The sequence below is a fragment of the Myotis daubentonii genome, chromosome 8 (genome assembly GCF_963259705.1).
Source record: "Myotis daubentonii chromosome 8, mMyoDau2.1, whole genome shotgun sequence".
NCBI classification, from domain to species: Eukaryota; Metazoa; Chordata; class Mammalia; order Chiroptera; family Vespertilionidae; genus Myotis; species Myotis daubentonii.
The window spans coordinates 22,790,301-22,808,675 of NC_081847.1; the positions used below are offsets into that span (position 1 = coordinate 22,790,301).

Below are 18,375 nucleotides of genomic sequence, written 5' to 3' on the forward strand. Positions count from 1 at the left end.
AGTTCCTGCTAAAGCCAGGTTGACAAACCCTTAAATGTGTCCTTAAGTCCTAATCTAGTGTGTTTGGCAATATATCAGCTTATAATCTCTACTTCAGAGGACAACACAGACAGACACTGTGCAGTTTAACCCTTGGGTCCCTTATCATTGAAGAGTTTTGAGTTACAGAGCTGTGCACCTCTGCAAGGTCTGTTCAGTAGGCTTTTTTCCTGTAGTCATTTCTTACTTGCCTGTATTCAGTTTCTAAAGTTTATGACCTCCCAGAAAGAAGAAGGAATGGCTGGGTCTCCTTTTAACTTTGCTCAGTCATGGAGTATGAGAGCAAGGTTAGCTTTGACCTGGCATTGAGGAGTGGAATTGTTTCTTCTTGTCAAACTGGTGGACTTCTGGGAAGTCTTATAGAATCTAATCCAGAAGAATTAACAAAAAAGCAGATATATTTTCATTTTCTTTCAAATGGTTGAGAAAAGATAGGTTAAGTTTGTGTCAATCTTCAGCCTCACACGAGGACCCAGGAGGCTTAGAGATGTAGTTCTTAACCTTCCTTATGCTGTACTCCTATAGGGCTTTGGGGCTTGGGTAAGGATGGGGTGGGGTGGGGGTTCAGAACTTTGATTAGAAGCCTCATTATCACAACAGTTTAATGACTCTTGTCTTGGTTTCTTTCTTATTTACTAAACAATTAACCTTTTTAGGGAAACAAATTTCAGGGCCATTCTCTTGAGGAAGTTGCTGGGTGTTTATTAAGAGCCAGGGACCAGCCCTAACCAGTTTGGCTCAGTGGATAGAGCGACAGCCTGTGGACTGAAGGGTCCCGGGTTCGATTCCGGTCAAGGGCATGTACCTTGGTTGCGGGCACATCCCCAGTAAGGGGTGTGCAGGAGGCAGCTGATCCATGTTTCTCTCTCATCGATGTTTCTAACTCTCTATCCCTCTCCCTTCCTCTCTGTAAAAAAATCAATAAAATATATTAAATAAAAAAAAAGAGCCAGGGACCAATAGAATTTCTAATAGGCAGGCAGGAATACACCATCAGTGAGGTTTCAGAGACCCCCTGGGCTTAAATTCCAGAGGATGTAAACGTTTGGGTAGGTGTGGTAGTATTGGTGGTGCATGTGGTAGTATAGGTATGCTGTAACACCCCTCAGCTTCAAATGCTATTTAGAAACTAACTAGTTTTATAAAGTTACTTTTAAGAATTCTGGATTCCCAAATAGCAGGTGCTTTCTTTTGGTTAACCAAGAAGAACTTGAAAGGACTCTTTTCCCTGACACTACTTGGGTTATCAACTCCGGGCCAAAAAACTCCTGACTTTGGAGACAGGTTTTTCAAAAAGGAGGAGAGGTGACCTTGATGAAACTTCTTTGGGGACATGAGCTATTTCTGGTGCTTCTGCCCAGAGAATAGTTTTTGAAAAAGAAGAGAAGGCATGGTATTAAAAAGGCTTCTGGTGGAGAAAGAAGCTATTAGATTTTTAAAACCATGTACAGTTAAGACAATAGTTTCATTGTTACTAGGAGAGCATCAGTTTGTAAGGACTATTTATATAATACTACAGGCTCAGTGCACGAATTCATGCATAGGTGGGGTCCCTTGGCCTGGCCAGCAATTGGGGCCACTGGTGGTTGTCCAGGGAGAGGGGCTGCAGGAGGTTGGCCAGCAGCCCTGATCGGGGCCGATGGGACCAGCCAGCTGGGGGGAGGGACCGTGGGAGGTTTGGCCAGCTTAGGGGAGGGACCACGGGAGGTTGGCTGTGAGAGCACACTGACCACCAGGGGGCAGCTCCTGCAGTGAGCGTCTGCCCCCTGGTGGTCAGTGCACATCATAGTGACCAGTTGTTCCGTTGTTCAATCACTTAGCCATTTATATCTTATATGATAAAGAGGCAATATGCAAATTGACCATCACACCCTCACACAAGATGGCCAACCCCATGTGGTCACAAAATGGCCGCCACAAGATGGCTGGCAGGGGAGGGCAGTTGTGGGTGATCAGGCCAGCAGGGGAGGGCAGTTAGGGGTGACTAGGCCAGCAGGGGAGGGCAGTTGGGGGCAACTGGGCCTGCAAAGGAGGGCAGTTAGGGGCAACCATGCTGGCAGGGGAGGGCAATTAGGGGTGACCGGGCTGGCAGGAGAGGGCAGTTGGGGCAATCGGGCCAGCAGGGGAGCAGTTAGTCAGTCAATTAGGTGTGATCAGGCTGGCAGGCAGAAGCGGTTAGGGGCAATTAAGCAGGCAGGCAGGCAGGCAGACGAGCGGTTGGGAGCCAGCAGTCCCAGATTGTGAGAGGGATATCTGACTGCCAGTTTATGGGATCAGGCCTAAACCGGCAGTTGGATAACCCCCAAGGGGTCCCAGATTGGAGAGGGTGCAGGTGGGGCTATGGGACACCTCCCCCCACCCCCCCTCAGTGCACAAATTTCATGCACCGGGCCTCTAGTATATAAGCAAAGTCTGTGACATTTTAATGAATACTAATAATTGGTTGGTTTGTTCCACTACAGGTGCAGGTTATCATTCGGAATCCAAAGCCAAGGAATATAAACATGTATGCAAACGAGCTTGTCAGAAGGTATAATAAAAATTTCCGTTTTGACTATAGAGGAGCTTTACCTTGAAATTCAAAATTTTAAGCGTTGTTGTATAAAATCATCCTTGGTTTGGACCATCAAATAATTTAGCTCATATTTGTGAGGTCTTTGTTTTATTTTGTGTTGTTTTATTCTCCAAATCATGCTTAGAACTTTTCCTTCCTTTCCCAGATTAAAATCTGTATTTTTGGAATTATGGGCCCTTAATCATACATCTTTTAGTCTTTGCCAAGACGTTGAGCTCTATAGAAAACAGCTCAAAGGCAGCCAATGTGTCTTTCTGTGAAGGTAAAAAAATACTAACAAATGAAAATGGGTGCTTTTCTTAAGGAGATCATCCCTTACATTTTCCTTCTGTTTTTCATCATGTAGTTTGTATCATGGAAATTCATTATCATTCCTGAGTTAGCTTTGCCCTTGTACTGAGTTGTGTTTTTTTTCTCTTTGGTTTTTGAGGTTTTGCTAAATTGTTGAATACTTAATGTGGCAGGAATGGAATCAGAAGAAATATTGTTTGTTTTTATTTTGATCCTGACTAAATACTCTTATAGGGAAACCCTTCATTTACTTCTACTTAAATAAAATGTTAATTGCATATTGTATATCAAGTAAATGAATCTTCCAACCCTTTTTATTTCTATTTACATACCATTTAAAAGAAAGATTATACTTTGCTAGAGATCCAGGCTTTCTGTTACGAATGAAATCCCATAAATAAATAAGAATATTTTCTTATAGAGATATTTTTTAAAATTTATAATAAAGCGAAAAGTTCTCAAAGTACTTTTATATTTTTTGTCCTTTATTTTCAAAGTGTGAAATCTTTTCATTATCTAAAAAGAAATGTTTTTCTTATGTAGAACAACTATAGTCCTAGAAATTTAATACATTTGGAATATATACTCAGCCTCCTCAATTTATACAATGAATGAACTTCTTAAAAGTTTAATGCAATTCTGACAGATCAATGATTTTCTCTCATCCTTGATGTTTCTTTCTCTCTCTTCTTCTCTGAAATTAATAAAAAATATATTAAAAGTTTAATCCAGTTCTGTTTGAGCTTTCTCTTTATGGACTAACTTGGAGCTTTAATAGTTCATTTAGCAATCAGTCTTCCTTGTCTTTCTTTCCTCTCTTAACTTATATTCAAGAAGCAAGGAAGCAAGGTGATTTTATAGATCTTTACTCTGTGTAATTTATATTACAAAAGAATATGATTTGTGTCTGGCCAGTGTTGCTCAGTGGTTGAGTGTTGACCTATGAACCAGGAGGTCACAGTTTGATTCCTGATCAGGGCACATGCTCAGGTTGTTGGAGGTGTGGAGGAGGCAGCCAATCAATGACTCGCTCTCATCATTGATGTTCCTATCTCTCTCTCCTCCCTTCCTCTCTGAAATCAATAAAAATATATTAAAACAAAACAAATGCCAATTTTGTTTCCCTTGTCTGAGGAGATATGTGAGAAAAAATATTGCTGTGAGAAATGTGTGATATTTTACTGCCTATATTTTCGAGAAGTTGTGGTTTTACAATGAATAATCTCTCCCCTTGGTTTCATAGGCAATTGAAAAGCTACAGGCTGGTGCTCTTGCAACGGATGCAGTGACTGCAGCTCTGGTGGAACTTGAGGTATTTCTTTTCTTTACATTTTATTTAAAATATTTGTGAGTATGTTTGTTATTCTTAAATGACATGAAACTGCCGAGTTAGTCAACCATCAATTATATGACCAGTGTTTACCAACAATATTAACTAAATTGTGAAGAAGCCTGTGATATTGTTAGATTGTTTTTATTGAGGATTTCTCTGAGTAATATAAAAAAGTTAGTTAAGTTCCTTTTTCCCACATTTTGTGAGATTCATGGATATAAAAGTTACTAGTTACTTAACATTACTGGATACTTACATATCCTCCATATTTTTAGTAGGAAAATTCCTGAAGTTAATTTCCCTAAAAGTAATACGTTTAGAAAACAAAAATTTCCAACTATTTATAAGTGTCTTAAGTGGAAGGGAAAGTTTCCTTACCAACCTAATGGTTCAATATATATTCTGAAGCTATGCTCTGTGAAGCATGTCTTGTCCAACGTGGTTGTTAGGTTGGTCTCCAGTTACTGGAGACGTTGAGGAATTCAATGGGGAGGTGATCAAGTTTGCTCTAATTCTTTGTACTCTAGATTGAGGGTCTCTCAGCTCTCTTAGTGTGGAACTGTGACTACGAGTTTGTCCAGGGGATGTTGAGGCCTTCAGAAGACCAACTTCTGCCACTCACACTTAGAGAAGATAGATTTATGTTAGTTAATTTAGAGCAGTGATGGCGGACCTTTTGAGCTCGGCGTGTCAGCATTTTGAAAAACCCTAATTTAACTCTGGCGCTGTGTCACATATAGAAATTTTTTGATATTTGCAACCATAATAAAACAAAGACTTATATTTTTGATATTTATTTTATATATTTAAATGCCATTTAACAAAGAAAAATCAACCAAAAAAATGAGTTCGCGTGTCACCTCTGACACACGTGTCATAGGTTCACCATCACTGATTTAGAGGATTAGAATAAATAAATAGTTTGTTGGTTGAGAAGACTACTTGGGGAATCAAATAAGATAGGAAGATAAAATAGTGATGAGTTTGAGGGAGAAGGGGATGGTTAGAGTAGATCATCCCAAGTTGACTAGATTGTGGCCCTTGTGTTTAGGCTCTCATATCAGGACACCTACCCTGTCATGCCAGGCCCTGCTTTTCCCTGTGAAAATTGCCCAGTGCCTAAAGTCATAGCACTGTTTTTTTGTATATTCCCTGAGCTGCACTTTTGATCATGCTTTATACATTTTAATTTCTCCTGTTAACACTTTTAGCTTGGTTTTAGCCAAGGAACGTAAACAAACATGGTGGGCACCAGTTCTATTATAGTTTGGCCTCAGAGGCATCTGACTTGGGGATATGTGGTCCTTTCCTATTGTGACTGATACCAGTTCTACTAATTATTAGCCATATGTCTGTGGGAACCTCACACCTCTCCTTGATCCAGTTTTATCATTATAATATGGGGATAATAATGCCTGCTTTACAGAGCTGTGAAGATTAACTGAATTAATATGACAACGTGTGGTAAGCGGTTCATAACTGTTAGCAATTACTACTATTAAGAGGTGTTTTAGAAATGATATATATGATGTGAATATTTATAGTAAGTATTAATAACAAGTTTTATAATGTCAAAGAAAGGTTAATTATATATTGTGGATAAGAGGAGAAAAGAAATGCAAGGAAGAAGATTGATGTATACTTAGCACCAAATCTTACCTTTACTCAACACATCCACACAAGGAAATCTTCATCTAATTTAATTCAGTTGTTAATTGCAAATTACTCTCCTTTGTGCAGAAGATGATGTTCTGAGATTATCTGAGATTACTGGTGTATGGAGTCACTGTGGGTCTGGGGAATGAAGGTTAATGAATAGCTAAAGGATATACTATAATGGCAACTATGAATATAAAATTGAGTAAAATTAAGTTTTCCTCTTTTCATTTTAGAATAACTTTAATTTCTCCAAGTCATATTTATATCATATTGACTATTTCATTACATTCCTCCCCAGTGAAGTATCAATCATTTCTTAAAAATTTACTTATTTATACTTAAAATGATTTAAATTACATTTGGAATAATGTGTTACACATAAGTAAGTGAACTTTATAATTCTGAATGATGATCTGTGTTTTTTAAGAGTGTGGGCATGTGAAGTTTTTTTTAAACACATTTTATTATTTTTGATTGTTATAGAATACTGTTCTAAGTGAGATTAGTGTACTTTCCCCCCATTAATTTATTAAATTTGGGGAAGAATTTCAGTGAATTATCTTTATTTTTATTTATTTATTTTTTCAGTGAATTATCTTTAAAAATTCATTCGTATGTGGAATCTTTGATTAAAATGTATATTAGTAGTTTAAAGGCTAAGGCTAACCTGGAAGAATCTTTCTGAATCTTAAAACTTATGTTGGGCCTGGCTGGCATGGCTCAGTGGTTGATTATCGACCTATGAACCAGGAGGTCATGGTTTGGGGTGCATGCCTGGGTTGTGGCTAGATCCCGGCAGGGGGTGAGGGGGCATACAGGAGGCAGCCGATTAATGATTCTCTCTCATCATTGATGTTTCTATCTCTCTCTCCCTCTCCCTTCCTCTCTGAAATCAATAGAAATATATTAAAAAAAGAATTATGTTGGAAGTCATGTTATAGTGTCTCCTACAAGTTTCAGTCACCTTGCATAATTGTGATTCGTAACCTTTAAACAGGGCGAGGTTTTCTTTCTTTCTTTCTTTTTTTTAAATTATTTATTGCTGAGAGAGAGAGAGAGAGAGAGATTGGTTGGTTTGTTCTCCCACTTATGTATGCAGTCATTGATTGATTCTTATCTGTGCCCCCACTGGGGATGGAATTTGCAACCTGGATATATCGGGACAACACTCTTAACAAACTGAGCTACTTGACCAAGGCTAAGTAGAGTGAGGTTTTCAAATAAAGAGTCGAAGTATTATAATAGTTTGGGTAAATGGCAAAACATATGAAAATCAGATTCTAATATTTTCTGTACTTCAAGAAATATAAGCAACAATATTGAGTCCTTTCACTCTACTGAAAAGTCCCAGAGGGTCTGATTTATACTGTTATGTTTATTGAACATAATTACTTACCTTTAGTTTGATCAATCTATTCAGTAGAGTTTTAATTCAATCTTTTAAGTCTTTTCCTACTTATTGACTAGATATGGACAGTCATACCATTTCTTTTGGACTTTGGGATATACTTTTTGACTAAAACAAAACTGTACTTTTAAAACTTGCCTGTTACATTATTACTTAGGCAGATAATGAAAATCAATTTGAATTTCTTGAACACTTTACTAATTATAAATTGATATGACTGAAATGCTTTATTGTTCCATGTTGGCTAGAAGGGGTTTCTGGCTTTGTATTTTGAAAAATATGAAAATTTGCAGTTAACCCAAGTAGTATAAAGTTCTCTGATCTCAATTCGACATCATACAGGCAGAAGAGACCAAGTGAAAGAAAAGAAAGTTTATATATGTATGTATGATATACAACTAAAAAATGATGTGTCTAAGTGACCTACATTTAATATAGTCCATCTAGAGTTATCATTGTTCAGCTTTCCTTGGAACCTATTACCTTGTATAGTTACCTATATCTCATCTACCAGTACAGGCAAGTGGTGTTTTCCTAAGATTACCACTTCTGGGCACTAGATTCAGTGTTTCTTATATTTAAACTAGAGGCCCGGTGCACAAAAATTTGTGCACTCGGTGGGGAAGGGGGGTCCCTCAGTCTGGCCTGTGCCCTCTCGCAGTCTGGGACCCCTCGGGAGATAACGACCTGCTGGCTTAGGCCTGCTCCCAGGTGGCAGAGGGCAGGCCCAATCCCTAGGTGCAGCCCCTGGTCAGGCTCAGAGCAGGGCCGATTGGGGAGTTGGGGCGCCGCCCCTGTCATGCACAGAGCAGGGCAGAACGGGAGGTTGCAATGCCACCCTCAGTCACGCTCAGGGTAGGGCTGATTGGGGGGTTGGGGCACCGCCCCCTGTCACACTCAAGGCAGGGTCGATGGGGAGGTTGTGGCGCCACCCCCTGTCACGCACAGAGCAGGGCCAATCAGGGGGTTGGGGCGCTGCCCCTGTCACACACAGAGCAGGGCCCATCAGGGGGGTTGGGGCTCCGTACCCTATCACGCACAGAGCAGGGTCAATCAGGGGTTGGGGAGCTCCACCCTGTCATGCACAGAGCAGGGCCCATCAGGGGGTTGGGGAGCTCCCCCCTGTCACTCACAGAGTAGGGCCGATATGGGAGTTCGGGCACCGCCCTGTGTCACAGAGCAGGGCGGATCAGGGGGTTGGGGTGCTGCACCCTGTCACACTCAGGGCAGGGCCGATGGGGAGGTTATGGCTCTACCCCGTCACACACAGAGCAGGGCCCGTGGGGGGCTAGGGGGGCTGGGGCACAGCACCCTGTCACACACAGAGCAGGGCCGATCTGGGGGTTGGGGAGCTCCCCCCCTATCAGGCACAGAGCAGGGCTGATCAGGGGGTTGGGGCGCCTTCCCCTGTCACGAACAGAGCAGGGCCGATAGGGAGGTTGTGGCCCCACCCCCTGTCACACACAGAGCCGCAGGGTGATCAGGGGGTTTGGGCGCTGCCCCCTGTCACGCTGATCCCGGTGCCAGGAGGCCTCGCGGCTTTGCTGTTCCCGGTGCTGGGAGGCCTCTCGGCTCCGCAGATCCCGGTGCTGGGAGGCCTCTCAGCTCTGCTGATCCTGGTGCTGGGAGGCATATTACCTTTTTACTATATAGGATAGAGGCCTGGTGCATGTGTGGGGGCCGGCTGGTTTGCCCTGAAGGGTGCCCTGGATCAGGGTGGGGGTCCCCACTCGGGTGCCTGGCCAGCCTGGGTGAGGGGCTGAGGGCTGTTTGTAGCTGGTCACACACCCTTCAGGGTGGGGGTCCCCACTGGGGTGCCTGGCCAGTCTGGGTGAGGGGCTGAGGGCTGTTTTCATGCTGGTGGGTGACGGAAGCTCCCAACCGCTCCTTTTTTTCTTTTTCTTTTTTTATTCTGGGCCAGCTTTAGCTCTGAGGCTCCAGCTCTTAGGCCTCTGCTCCTGAAAGCAGGTATCTGGTTTGTTTCGGTTCTATAATCGAAACAATGTATAACTCCAGCTCTGAGATCCCAGCTCGCTGAAAGCAGGTTTCTGGGCTTTTGTTTAGCTTCTATATTTGTTACTATGTTTCAAACTTCAAGCTCAGAGGCCGGCAAGGCAGGTGGGGAACATTGGTTTCCTCTATCACTGAAGCAAGCAAGCCTCATGTTAGTTTCAAGCTGCCTGGCTGCCAGGCACCATCTTGGCTGGCAGTTAATTTGCATATCTTGCTGATTAGCCAATGGGAAGGGTAGCGGTCGTACGCCAATTACCATGTTTCTCTTTTATTAGATAGGATAAGGGAGGAGGGCTGAGCTCATAAGTTTCTACCTATTAAACTGATTAGCTTCTCTCTTCAGGGTTTTGGGAGGGAAGTGGCCACTCCGTAGGAGAGGTGTTTTGTAGTGTGAAAGTGAAAATGATATGACACCAAGTACAATTTGTTTATCTTCAAAATATGGGGAAGGAAATAGATCAGTTTTTAGATCATGTTTTAATAATTTATTATTAAATTTATTTGGTCCCATTGTTTCATTTAGCTATATATAGCTTTTTTGAGATTATCTTTATAACTAATGGTGACTTATATCCATTGAATAGTACAACTCTGATTTCACTCACAGTAGAGAAGATAAATATTGTGAAACAATTTGATCTTTACAGCTAGGGCTATGCATTTGGAAGACAGTTGCTTTCATGGCTGCTTTTGCAATAGTTTTGGTTCAGGTAGTGACAGTGAATTTTAAATTCTAAAGATAATTTTGTAGATTTTACATGGTACAGCTTCTGATAGGAATTTTTCCTTTGAGAAAATTGGATATAGATCTGGGTGAGTCATGATGCCACTTCTAAAGTAGGAAGTGTTTTATAGATTGGGATAGAAAATGAGCTAGAACTCATAAAATAATTACGGAAGCTCCCTTTGCAAATCAATTTAAAAAAAATATACTTTTATTGATTTCAGAGAGGAAGGGAGAGGGAGAGAGAGAAAAACATCCTATATAATAAAAGCGTAGTATGCAAATTGTCCCCTCGACCAGGAATTCGACCAGGGTAAGGAAGGGAGGCCCCAGCCAGTGGTGGCAGCAGGCGGCCAGGGGAAGGGAGGGAGTACCCAGCCGGCAGCCGCTGGGGACCCTACCAGTGCACGAATTTCATGCACTTGGCCTCAATGATAAGAGAGAAGCATTGATCAGCTGCCTCCTGCACGCTTCCTACTGGGGTTTGAGCCCACAACCCGGGTATGTGCCATTGACTGAAATCGAGCCCAGGACCCTTCAGTCTGTAGATTAATGCTCTATCCATTGATCCAAACCAGCCAGGGCTTGATTTTTTTTTTTTAAGTATTAAGGCCTGGTTATAAAATTCTAATAAATAATATATGAAATTTGAGTGACAAACCTTTGAGAAATTATTTGTAATTGTGTGTGAGAAAACTGATGAAAGTGAGATTTTGAAACTCTTGATGTAGCTAGCCTTTGGGAGATTTTGGTTAATTCATTTTAAAATCTGGTTATTTTGGTAGGTGGAATACTCTGCATTAAAAATAGTGATGGGTATAGCTTTTACATTTCATATAGTGAAAGACAAATTGTATAGGCTCCTTTATTAAAAATATTTTGTTGAGTTTATGTTATTCTAAGTGGACCCTGCAGTTATTTCATTCATCCTTAAAGACTCTCTATGGTCAGGGGAGATGGTAATTAATAGTTGAAACTAGTTTATTGTCCAAATGCTTCAGCATTTAAAGAGCAGATTCTGTTGGGCACAAGTTTTTATATCTGTCTGCTAAAAATAATCTGTTGTCTTTGGATCTCTATATAATCTAATATAATACTTATAAACTCTAGGAAAATAAGTAACTTTTTATCCAGATGGCTGGTAATTTGGGATACGAGAGAAAAATAAACCTATTGCATTGTTATATACTTATATTATTATATATAATACTAGAGGCCTGGGGCACGGCATTCGTGCACTTAGGGGAGGCGGACCCTCAGCCTGTCCTTTGCCTTTTCGCAGTCCAGGAGCCTACGGGGAGCGGGCTTAAGCCTCAGTTGGAAATCCTTAGTCTTGCCACGGAGGTGGGCTGCTGTGCTTGCCAGCTGTCAGCCCGGCTTGTGGCTGAGTGGTGCTCCCCCTGTGGGAGTGCACTGACCACCAGGGGGCAGCTTCTGCATTGAGCGTCTGCCCCCTGGTGGTCAGTGTGCATCATAGTGACCGGTCATTTTGCCGTTCAGTTGATTTGCATATTACCCTTTTATTATATAGAATTGTTACATATTTATTTGTATCTCTGCATCTCTTATAGCCATAGCTAGCTCAGCATGCATTTCTCTAAAATAGGAATCCTCAAAATGTCATCACTGTTAAATAGTAAGTTGTTGGTGGACCATTGCCAGGCACCTCTGTGCAGCTGCAGGATTAGGCCACACCTTCTTCCTTTGGCTGGAATTATTTGTGTGCCCCAGAGGGGAGGGAGAGCACCTAAGGCCTGCTAGTCCTTGAAATGCTTAGTGGTATGGAGATGATGTGGCCAGCTGCTGGCATATCTAGGTTGGAAGGGAACACTGGGAAGGAATGATCTGACCCCTTTTCTCTCACCAAACCTGTAGTGACTTCACTTGTGGGACTTCCTTGTGAGTAGATGCTTAACCACACCCTGCTCCCTATCCCACTTAAGTGTTTGCATTTTATTGCAAAAAAGTGGGGGTATCTGCTTTGCAGTCATTTCTGTTTATTTGGTAGGTTAAAAAATTACTTAAATTAATGAGCATCTTCACTTGGCTGCATATTTTCTTTTCTTTTGCAGAAATCATCTTTTCATGAGCAGAGGGTAGCTGAGTATTTCTGTGGTTCCTTGTTTCCTCCTTCACTTCCCTCCCCCATAGGACTGACCACAATGGAAAGACAGCTTGATGCATTTAGCTCACAAGTGCCCATTAACTGTAATGTGACTGAAGAGTCTAATTTTAGACCTACTACCTTTGAAAGTCCCATTTTTCTTTTCTATTGATAATATCCTTTATTCTCTGTAATGGGGAAGAGGTCCTGTTTTTATGTATGTGAAGCAAGGAGTTTTACCTTTTTTCTTTTTTAGTACTTAAAATGTTTTTATTGCATGAAAATAGAGTTTTGACTTTAGATGCTCTTTTTCCTCTTCTTCAGCTTAGTGTCATTGATTATTTTAGTCAGATTCCTATTTTGCCTGTCTGTTTAGTAGTGTTTCCAGGGGTGCTTCAATATTTCTGTGTATTCTACCTGTTTATAGAGTCTTTATGTTTCTCTGCATTTTTTGTTTTATTTTTTGAGGTGTACACACACAGTTACACTTCATGGAATTGCATCCAGCCAAGTATCCATGTTCTTCTTGTGAAGAGGCAGAAAAAATCACCTCTCCCAAGAATTTCCACCTTCTGACCAAGGGAAATGTGTCGTGAAGAGCTGTACGCAGATGGAGGCAACTTGTTTGCTTGTTCTGCTGCTACAGCATTGATTTAATTAGAAGACAGGCTGTGGGTGGCCATGTGCAGACAAAGAAGCACCAGACAAGAGCCCAGTTAGCCTGGGACAGTAAAAGTAAGTTACGCTCTTTTAAGAACACTTCTGAGTACTGATGCTGATTCTTGCCTTTCATACTAAGGGGCAACTTGTAACTTACTGTTTGTGCTTACGCATTAGGTACATCTGTTCTTTTTCTGAGATCCTAGAAATGAAACGTACTCTCCAGCACAAAGCACCTGCTTAATGGAAAAGCAGTGCTCTTTTTTCCTTTCAGGTTTTTTTTAGACTAAAAAGAACCCTGAATGAATTATTACATTCTACATTAATTTTACACGGCATCAACACTGTGTGTCAGTTTTTAACTAGGTCAAACCCTTAAGTACAGAACTTGTTATGTTTTACTTTGTACTGATAGTTCTCCTTTCTAGCCATTTCTTAATGAGCTGTATTCGTTTGGCTGAGTCTTTTAGAAGATGTGGCCCAAGACCAGTTCTCAAGGAACATGTAGCTTTATATGTAAACCCTTATTTTGCTTTGGGAATTGTTTCTCTCTGAGAATATATTACATTTTGGAATTCAGTTTTGAGCTACTTTAAGCTACATTTGGTAGTAATTCTGTGTTTAAGCTATGTGGAAGCAATTTAGACTTTTGGATTAAGTATAACATGTCTTCTTGTCCTCTATTAATAGAGATATTAGATTCATTGGCCTTTGGATTTACAGTGTGACTGTTGAATCGTGTGTGTGTGTGTGTGTGTGTGTGTGTGTATCTATATCATTTGGGCATCAATTTTATAATCTGATTTTATTTATTTATTTTGTGCTTTTGGTAATGAAGCAACTAGGCTAAGAAGAGTTTTCTGTGTTCAGCAAAATCACAGGCCGATGTCATGATGTCAAGCTGAAAGACTGCTTTTAGATTTTACATTTTTGTCCGTCTCTCAAACCCAGGCCCTTATTCAGAATCTGGAAAAGAATGAGAAAGTGAACCTGATCCAAAGCAGAATAAACTAATTTTTTTAATTTATTTTCTCTATCATCTAATTTTTATATGGGTAGCAGGCTTTACCTAAGTGTTAAAACAATGAAGGCTGCATCTCACTATAGGAAAACAAACAGCTTAAGGTTGAATTCTATGCATCTTTGTGCTTTGGCCAGTCCAGCTGCCAGGGAGTTTGTGCTGGCAGCCATTCTCACTCAGGTCAGCCTCCGGCATGGTAGACACGCTTACTGACAGTTCATGACATGTATATACTGTAACCCAGGGCGTCAACACTACAACACTTACTAGACTTCTCAGAAAATTCAGAGTGAAGAGCTTATGTTTTCCTCTCTTGGAATATGTGCAGATGTTAACATTTTCTAGTGGGTTGGAAGTCTTTTTAATAAAAAGCAGTTATAAGTTTCTACTCAAAAGTTAGCAACCCCCTCCCCATTCTGACCATGTCCTCACCTCATGATAGAAGGATGGTTTAAGTTATTATAATTCCATGGTCTGTTGGGATTTTTTTGAGTGATATTTTCATACTATTGTCAACATGGGTAAAAGGTGTAATTATTTAGGTTGAAGGGAAGTGAAAGTGGATGCCAAATTTAACTTTACTAGAGCAGCAGCTACATTTGTCTTTTCCATTGTAGCTCATGTGGAAGAGACAATTCCAGGTACCACGTGTGCTAAGCTCTTCCCGGACATCGTAAAGAATCCAACTAAAATAAAGTTTAAAACTATTTCAGATGTGCACGTCTGCTGAAGCCAATACTTTATTTTAGAGATTTGTGTTATATTTGACAAGTAACTCTTTGTACTGTGATTCTGTGGCTTTGCGTTAAAAAAATAAAAATAAGCTGCTGTGATGTCATTTTTCTGCATAATTATATATGTTTATGTGATAATTAGGCAGATTACTAATAGAAATGAGGCAAGGACAGATTTGCAGTGCTTTTTTATTAAAATATTTTAAATAATAAATTAGAGAAAAATATGGTGCCATTTTTGACAGACTATTGTATGCTAGATTAACATGTGCTCTATTGAACAAATATCAACATTTGTGGCATTTATTCTGGCTTTTTCCCAAAGAGCTTGATGCTTCAAGAAGATCATAAAATGTCCTAGTTCCTAATACATATGCTGTTGTGTGTGAGGTTTTTTTTTTTTTTTTTTTAAACAAACTATGTTTTCTTTTGTGTAATTGAATAGTTAAAAAAAATGAACTGTCACAGATACTAAATTTGCATATTCAACATACTATATTTGACTCAAGTGTTCACAGTGTGATGCAAACAAACGTTTTCTCAACTTGCTTCCAGGATAGCTAAAATATTACTTTAACACACGTTTAAAGCAGAGCACTGTAACGATTTGGCTAGATGTAATTCTGGACTAAGTTGAGTAATTTCCTCAGGCATTCCAACTTTGATCAACCACAGCAAGAACTTTTAACTTGTCTGTAAAGCAGCCAGTGGATCTGTAAATATGTCCTGAGGTAGAGAGAAAAGAGAGAATGCCAGAAACGAAAGAACACTTTCTATCCTAAGAAGCAGCTACAGAATGAAAATGGAAAGGTTTTTGTTTTCCTAGGAACTCTTTTTAGGCAATTGAGGCTCTGATGTCTAACTGTGCCCTGTGGTTCTGTACTAATGAATGAAAGATACTTCATTTGGGCCTAATAAAATGTTTTCTGGCTAACTCTGCTGAAACTTATTGGTCAAAGTCCATTAAATGTTAAATTTTTCATTCTTTATTAATATAATATTAATTGACTAAAAACCTAAACATATGTATCTCAGTAAAGCATGTCTTAGTTGTTTTTAATTGGCTAATATTTGTGTGAAAATATTCTTACATGACCCTGTTTTGGATAATAACTCTAAGAACAGGCAGTATCACTAAACAATCTCATATTCCTTTTGTTTTTAATACATGGATGAAAGTAGATTTTCAGGTTTTTATTTTCAGTCACCAGAAAATGAATTTGCAAACCTCTACAGTTTTCTGCATGGAAGCATTAACTAAGAATATTTATAATGGTATATCAGTCTCTGCTATATGGGAACTGCAAGTTTCTTGTATTTTTAGATATAGCATGTTCATATCACATGAAGATAACTTCCCCTGGAAATCATTTAAGGTGCAGTTAACAACTGCTTGCAAACTGGATATTTAAATTGGATAATCTGTCTAGTTTCTTTCTGATCTTGTTTTTGTAGTCCCATGATATCAGATACCATGACATCCAGTTAGCTTCTATTGTGAAAATTCTGCTTTTTTAGGTCATTGTGTACCAAACATTAGGAGGAATCCATAATCTTGTGATTTTCATGTTGCAGATGTCTATTCTCCAATTAGTGAGTCATGGAGAACAAGGTTAACATAGTTAAAGAAAATTTACTACTAATGAAAAAAGGCTTATCATGTATCGCTTTCATTTCATTGAGCATTTTTTTCAGCACTGGACAAAGGGCAGTATAATTGGTATATTTACACCTTTAAGCCTTTCCCCTGTATCCTAAGAGAGGTGCAGAGAAATGAAGAATGGGCAAGTTGCGGGGAAGATCGAAGGGCAAAACCTGGATAAGCTAATTGTGATGTTCGTAGGCAGGATACTTGAGTGGATTTCTGAGTTGGTTACCGTGTTACTGTTTCTTTGTTTACCCCCCACTTTTTCTTCCTCTAAATATTGTCCACCTGAATGGCATAATTTCTTCAAAATTTAATACTCGTTTAATTTTATGTGGTTATTGTCTTGATCTCAAAAGCATTGAAATTTGCACTGAGAATATAAGAGCTAACTTTTATAAAAACTATCTGGGATCTGGGATCTAATTTATAGATTGATTCTCATTATCCTTTAACAATTTTACCTGATTATCACTTTGTCATATTTTGCATGTTATTTGAACGTTTATTTTCTCCCTCCCATAAACCATGTAAGTTTTGTATTCGGGTTACAATTCTTTTAAAAAGAATTTTACTCCAAACTACTATCTCCGAAGAGAATTCTATCTGTTAACATCTTGATAATTACAGTTTACCATTGCATAAAGTTGTAGGCGAAGTTGTGTATCAAGGTATTGAACCTGGGACCCTTAAGTACACAGGCACTGATGCTCTAACCACTTACCACACTGTCCAGGGCTGAATCCACTACTTTTTAATGAAAAACATACACCCCCCCCCCAAATAATCATTGATTTGCATATAATGTTTGTGGCTGCCTCTGTGATGGTTATCCAGAAAGCTCTGTATGTCCTTTTACTAGTGCTTCTTCACATTTTATTAATATTTTTTCAATTCATCTAATTTTTCTCCAGTAAAAGTTGAATTCTGGCTTTCAGAGTGGTTAATTTTTGTAGTGCTCATGGCTTATTTTGTGCTTTTTTATTCTCTACCTCCTCTGTGCTGTTGCTGATAGATGCCTTTATAAACCTCCTCATGAATGGGGTTTGCAGAGAAAGTGAAGGTAAACAGCTTATGAAGTTCATTTAGGTCGGAGTTTCTCAAGGTGAGGGCCATGGTCCCTCTGGATCAGGATCACTTGAGGTAGCTTGTTCAGAAAGATGAAGGTTCCCTATCTTCTCACATGGTCTAAATCACAGTCTTTGGGGATGGCAGTCTGGAAATTTTCATTGCTGATTATTTTTTAAAAACCTGATTATTTTTTATTTTTAGATGACTGTAGATTCACATGCAATTGTTAGAAATAATACAGAGAGAACCCTTGGAACTTGATCCCACAATGGTAACAGTTTTTAAAAAATTCGCAGTTAATCTTTTATTTAAAAAAAAAATTACATGATAGTTTAGAAACTTTTGTTGAAGCAGAGTATACATATACAAAAATATACACATTTATTTTAAAGAGACAATTTCTTGAAATTTTTAGAGTGAACATAGCTGTGTGTAATCAGCCCCCTGATCAGGAAACAGAATATTGTCAGCCCCTAGAACAGCGGTTCTTAACCTGTGGGTCGCGACCCCTTTGGGGGTCGAACGACCCTTTCACAGGGGTCGCCTAAGACCATCGGAAAACACGTATAATTACATATTGTTTTTGTGATTAATCACTATGTTTTAATTATGTTTAATTTGTAACAATGAAATTGGGGGTCACCACAATATGAGGAACTGAATTAAAGGGTCACGGCATTAGGAAGGTTGAGAACCACTGCCCTAGAAGGTCCTCATGCCCCTTCCACTCCCTCCAGGGTCATGCCTGTTCTGAAATGGAGTCATGGAGTATGTAATCTTCTATATCTGCCTTTTTTGTTCATTAATTGAGGGGAAATTTATAGAACACAAAATTAATCATTTTAAAGTAAGTAATTCAGTGGCATTTAAACATTCCTAATGTTATGCTACATCCACCTCTGTCTTGTTCTAAAACATTTTTACCTCTTTAAAGGCAACCCTATACCCATTAAGCAGTTGCTCTCCATTCATTCCTCCTCCAACCCTTGATGACCACTAATCTGCTTTCTCTCTCTATGGGTTTACCCATTCTGGAGATTTCATGCAAATTAAATCACACAATATGTGATCTTTTGTGTCTCTGGCTTCTTTCAGTTA

At 39.6% G+C, this 18,375-nt stretch overlaps 1 protein-coding gene across 13 annotated transcripts in view; it reads left to right on the plus strand.

The window, feature by feature from the left end:
• Nucleotides 1–18,375, plus strand: part of TASP1 (taspase 1) — a 254,206-nt gene that overhangs the window by 19,976 nt on the left and 215,855 nt on the right. For 12 of the 13 annotated variants that reach the window (XR_009454031.1, XR_009454030.1, XM_059705535.1 and 9 more), the window contains exons 3-4: nt 2,502–2,569; nt 4,149–4,217. Coding sequence is in view for 10 of the 13 variants with exons in the window: in XM_059705535.1 (XP_059561518.1) it covers nt 2,502–2,569; nt 4,149–4,217 (137 nt within the window). In the remaining 3 variants the exon portion in view is untranslated. Of the gene's footprint in view, nt 1–2,498; nt 2,570–4,148; nt 4,218–12,614; nt 12,882–18,375 lie in introns of those variants that run through there. The other variant, XM_059705538.1, reaches the window with a different exon arrangement.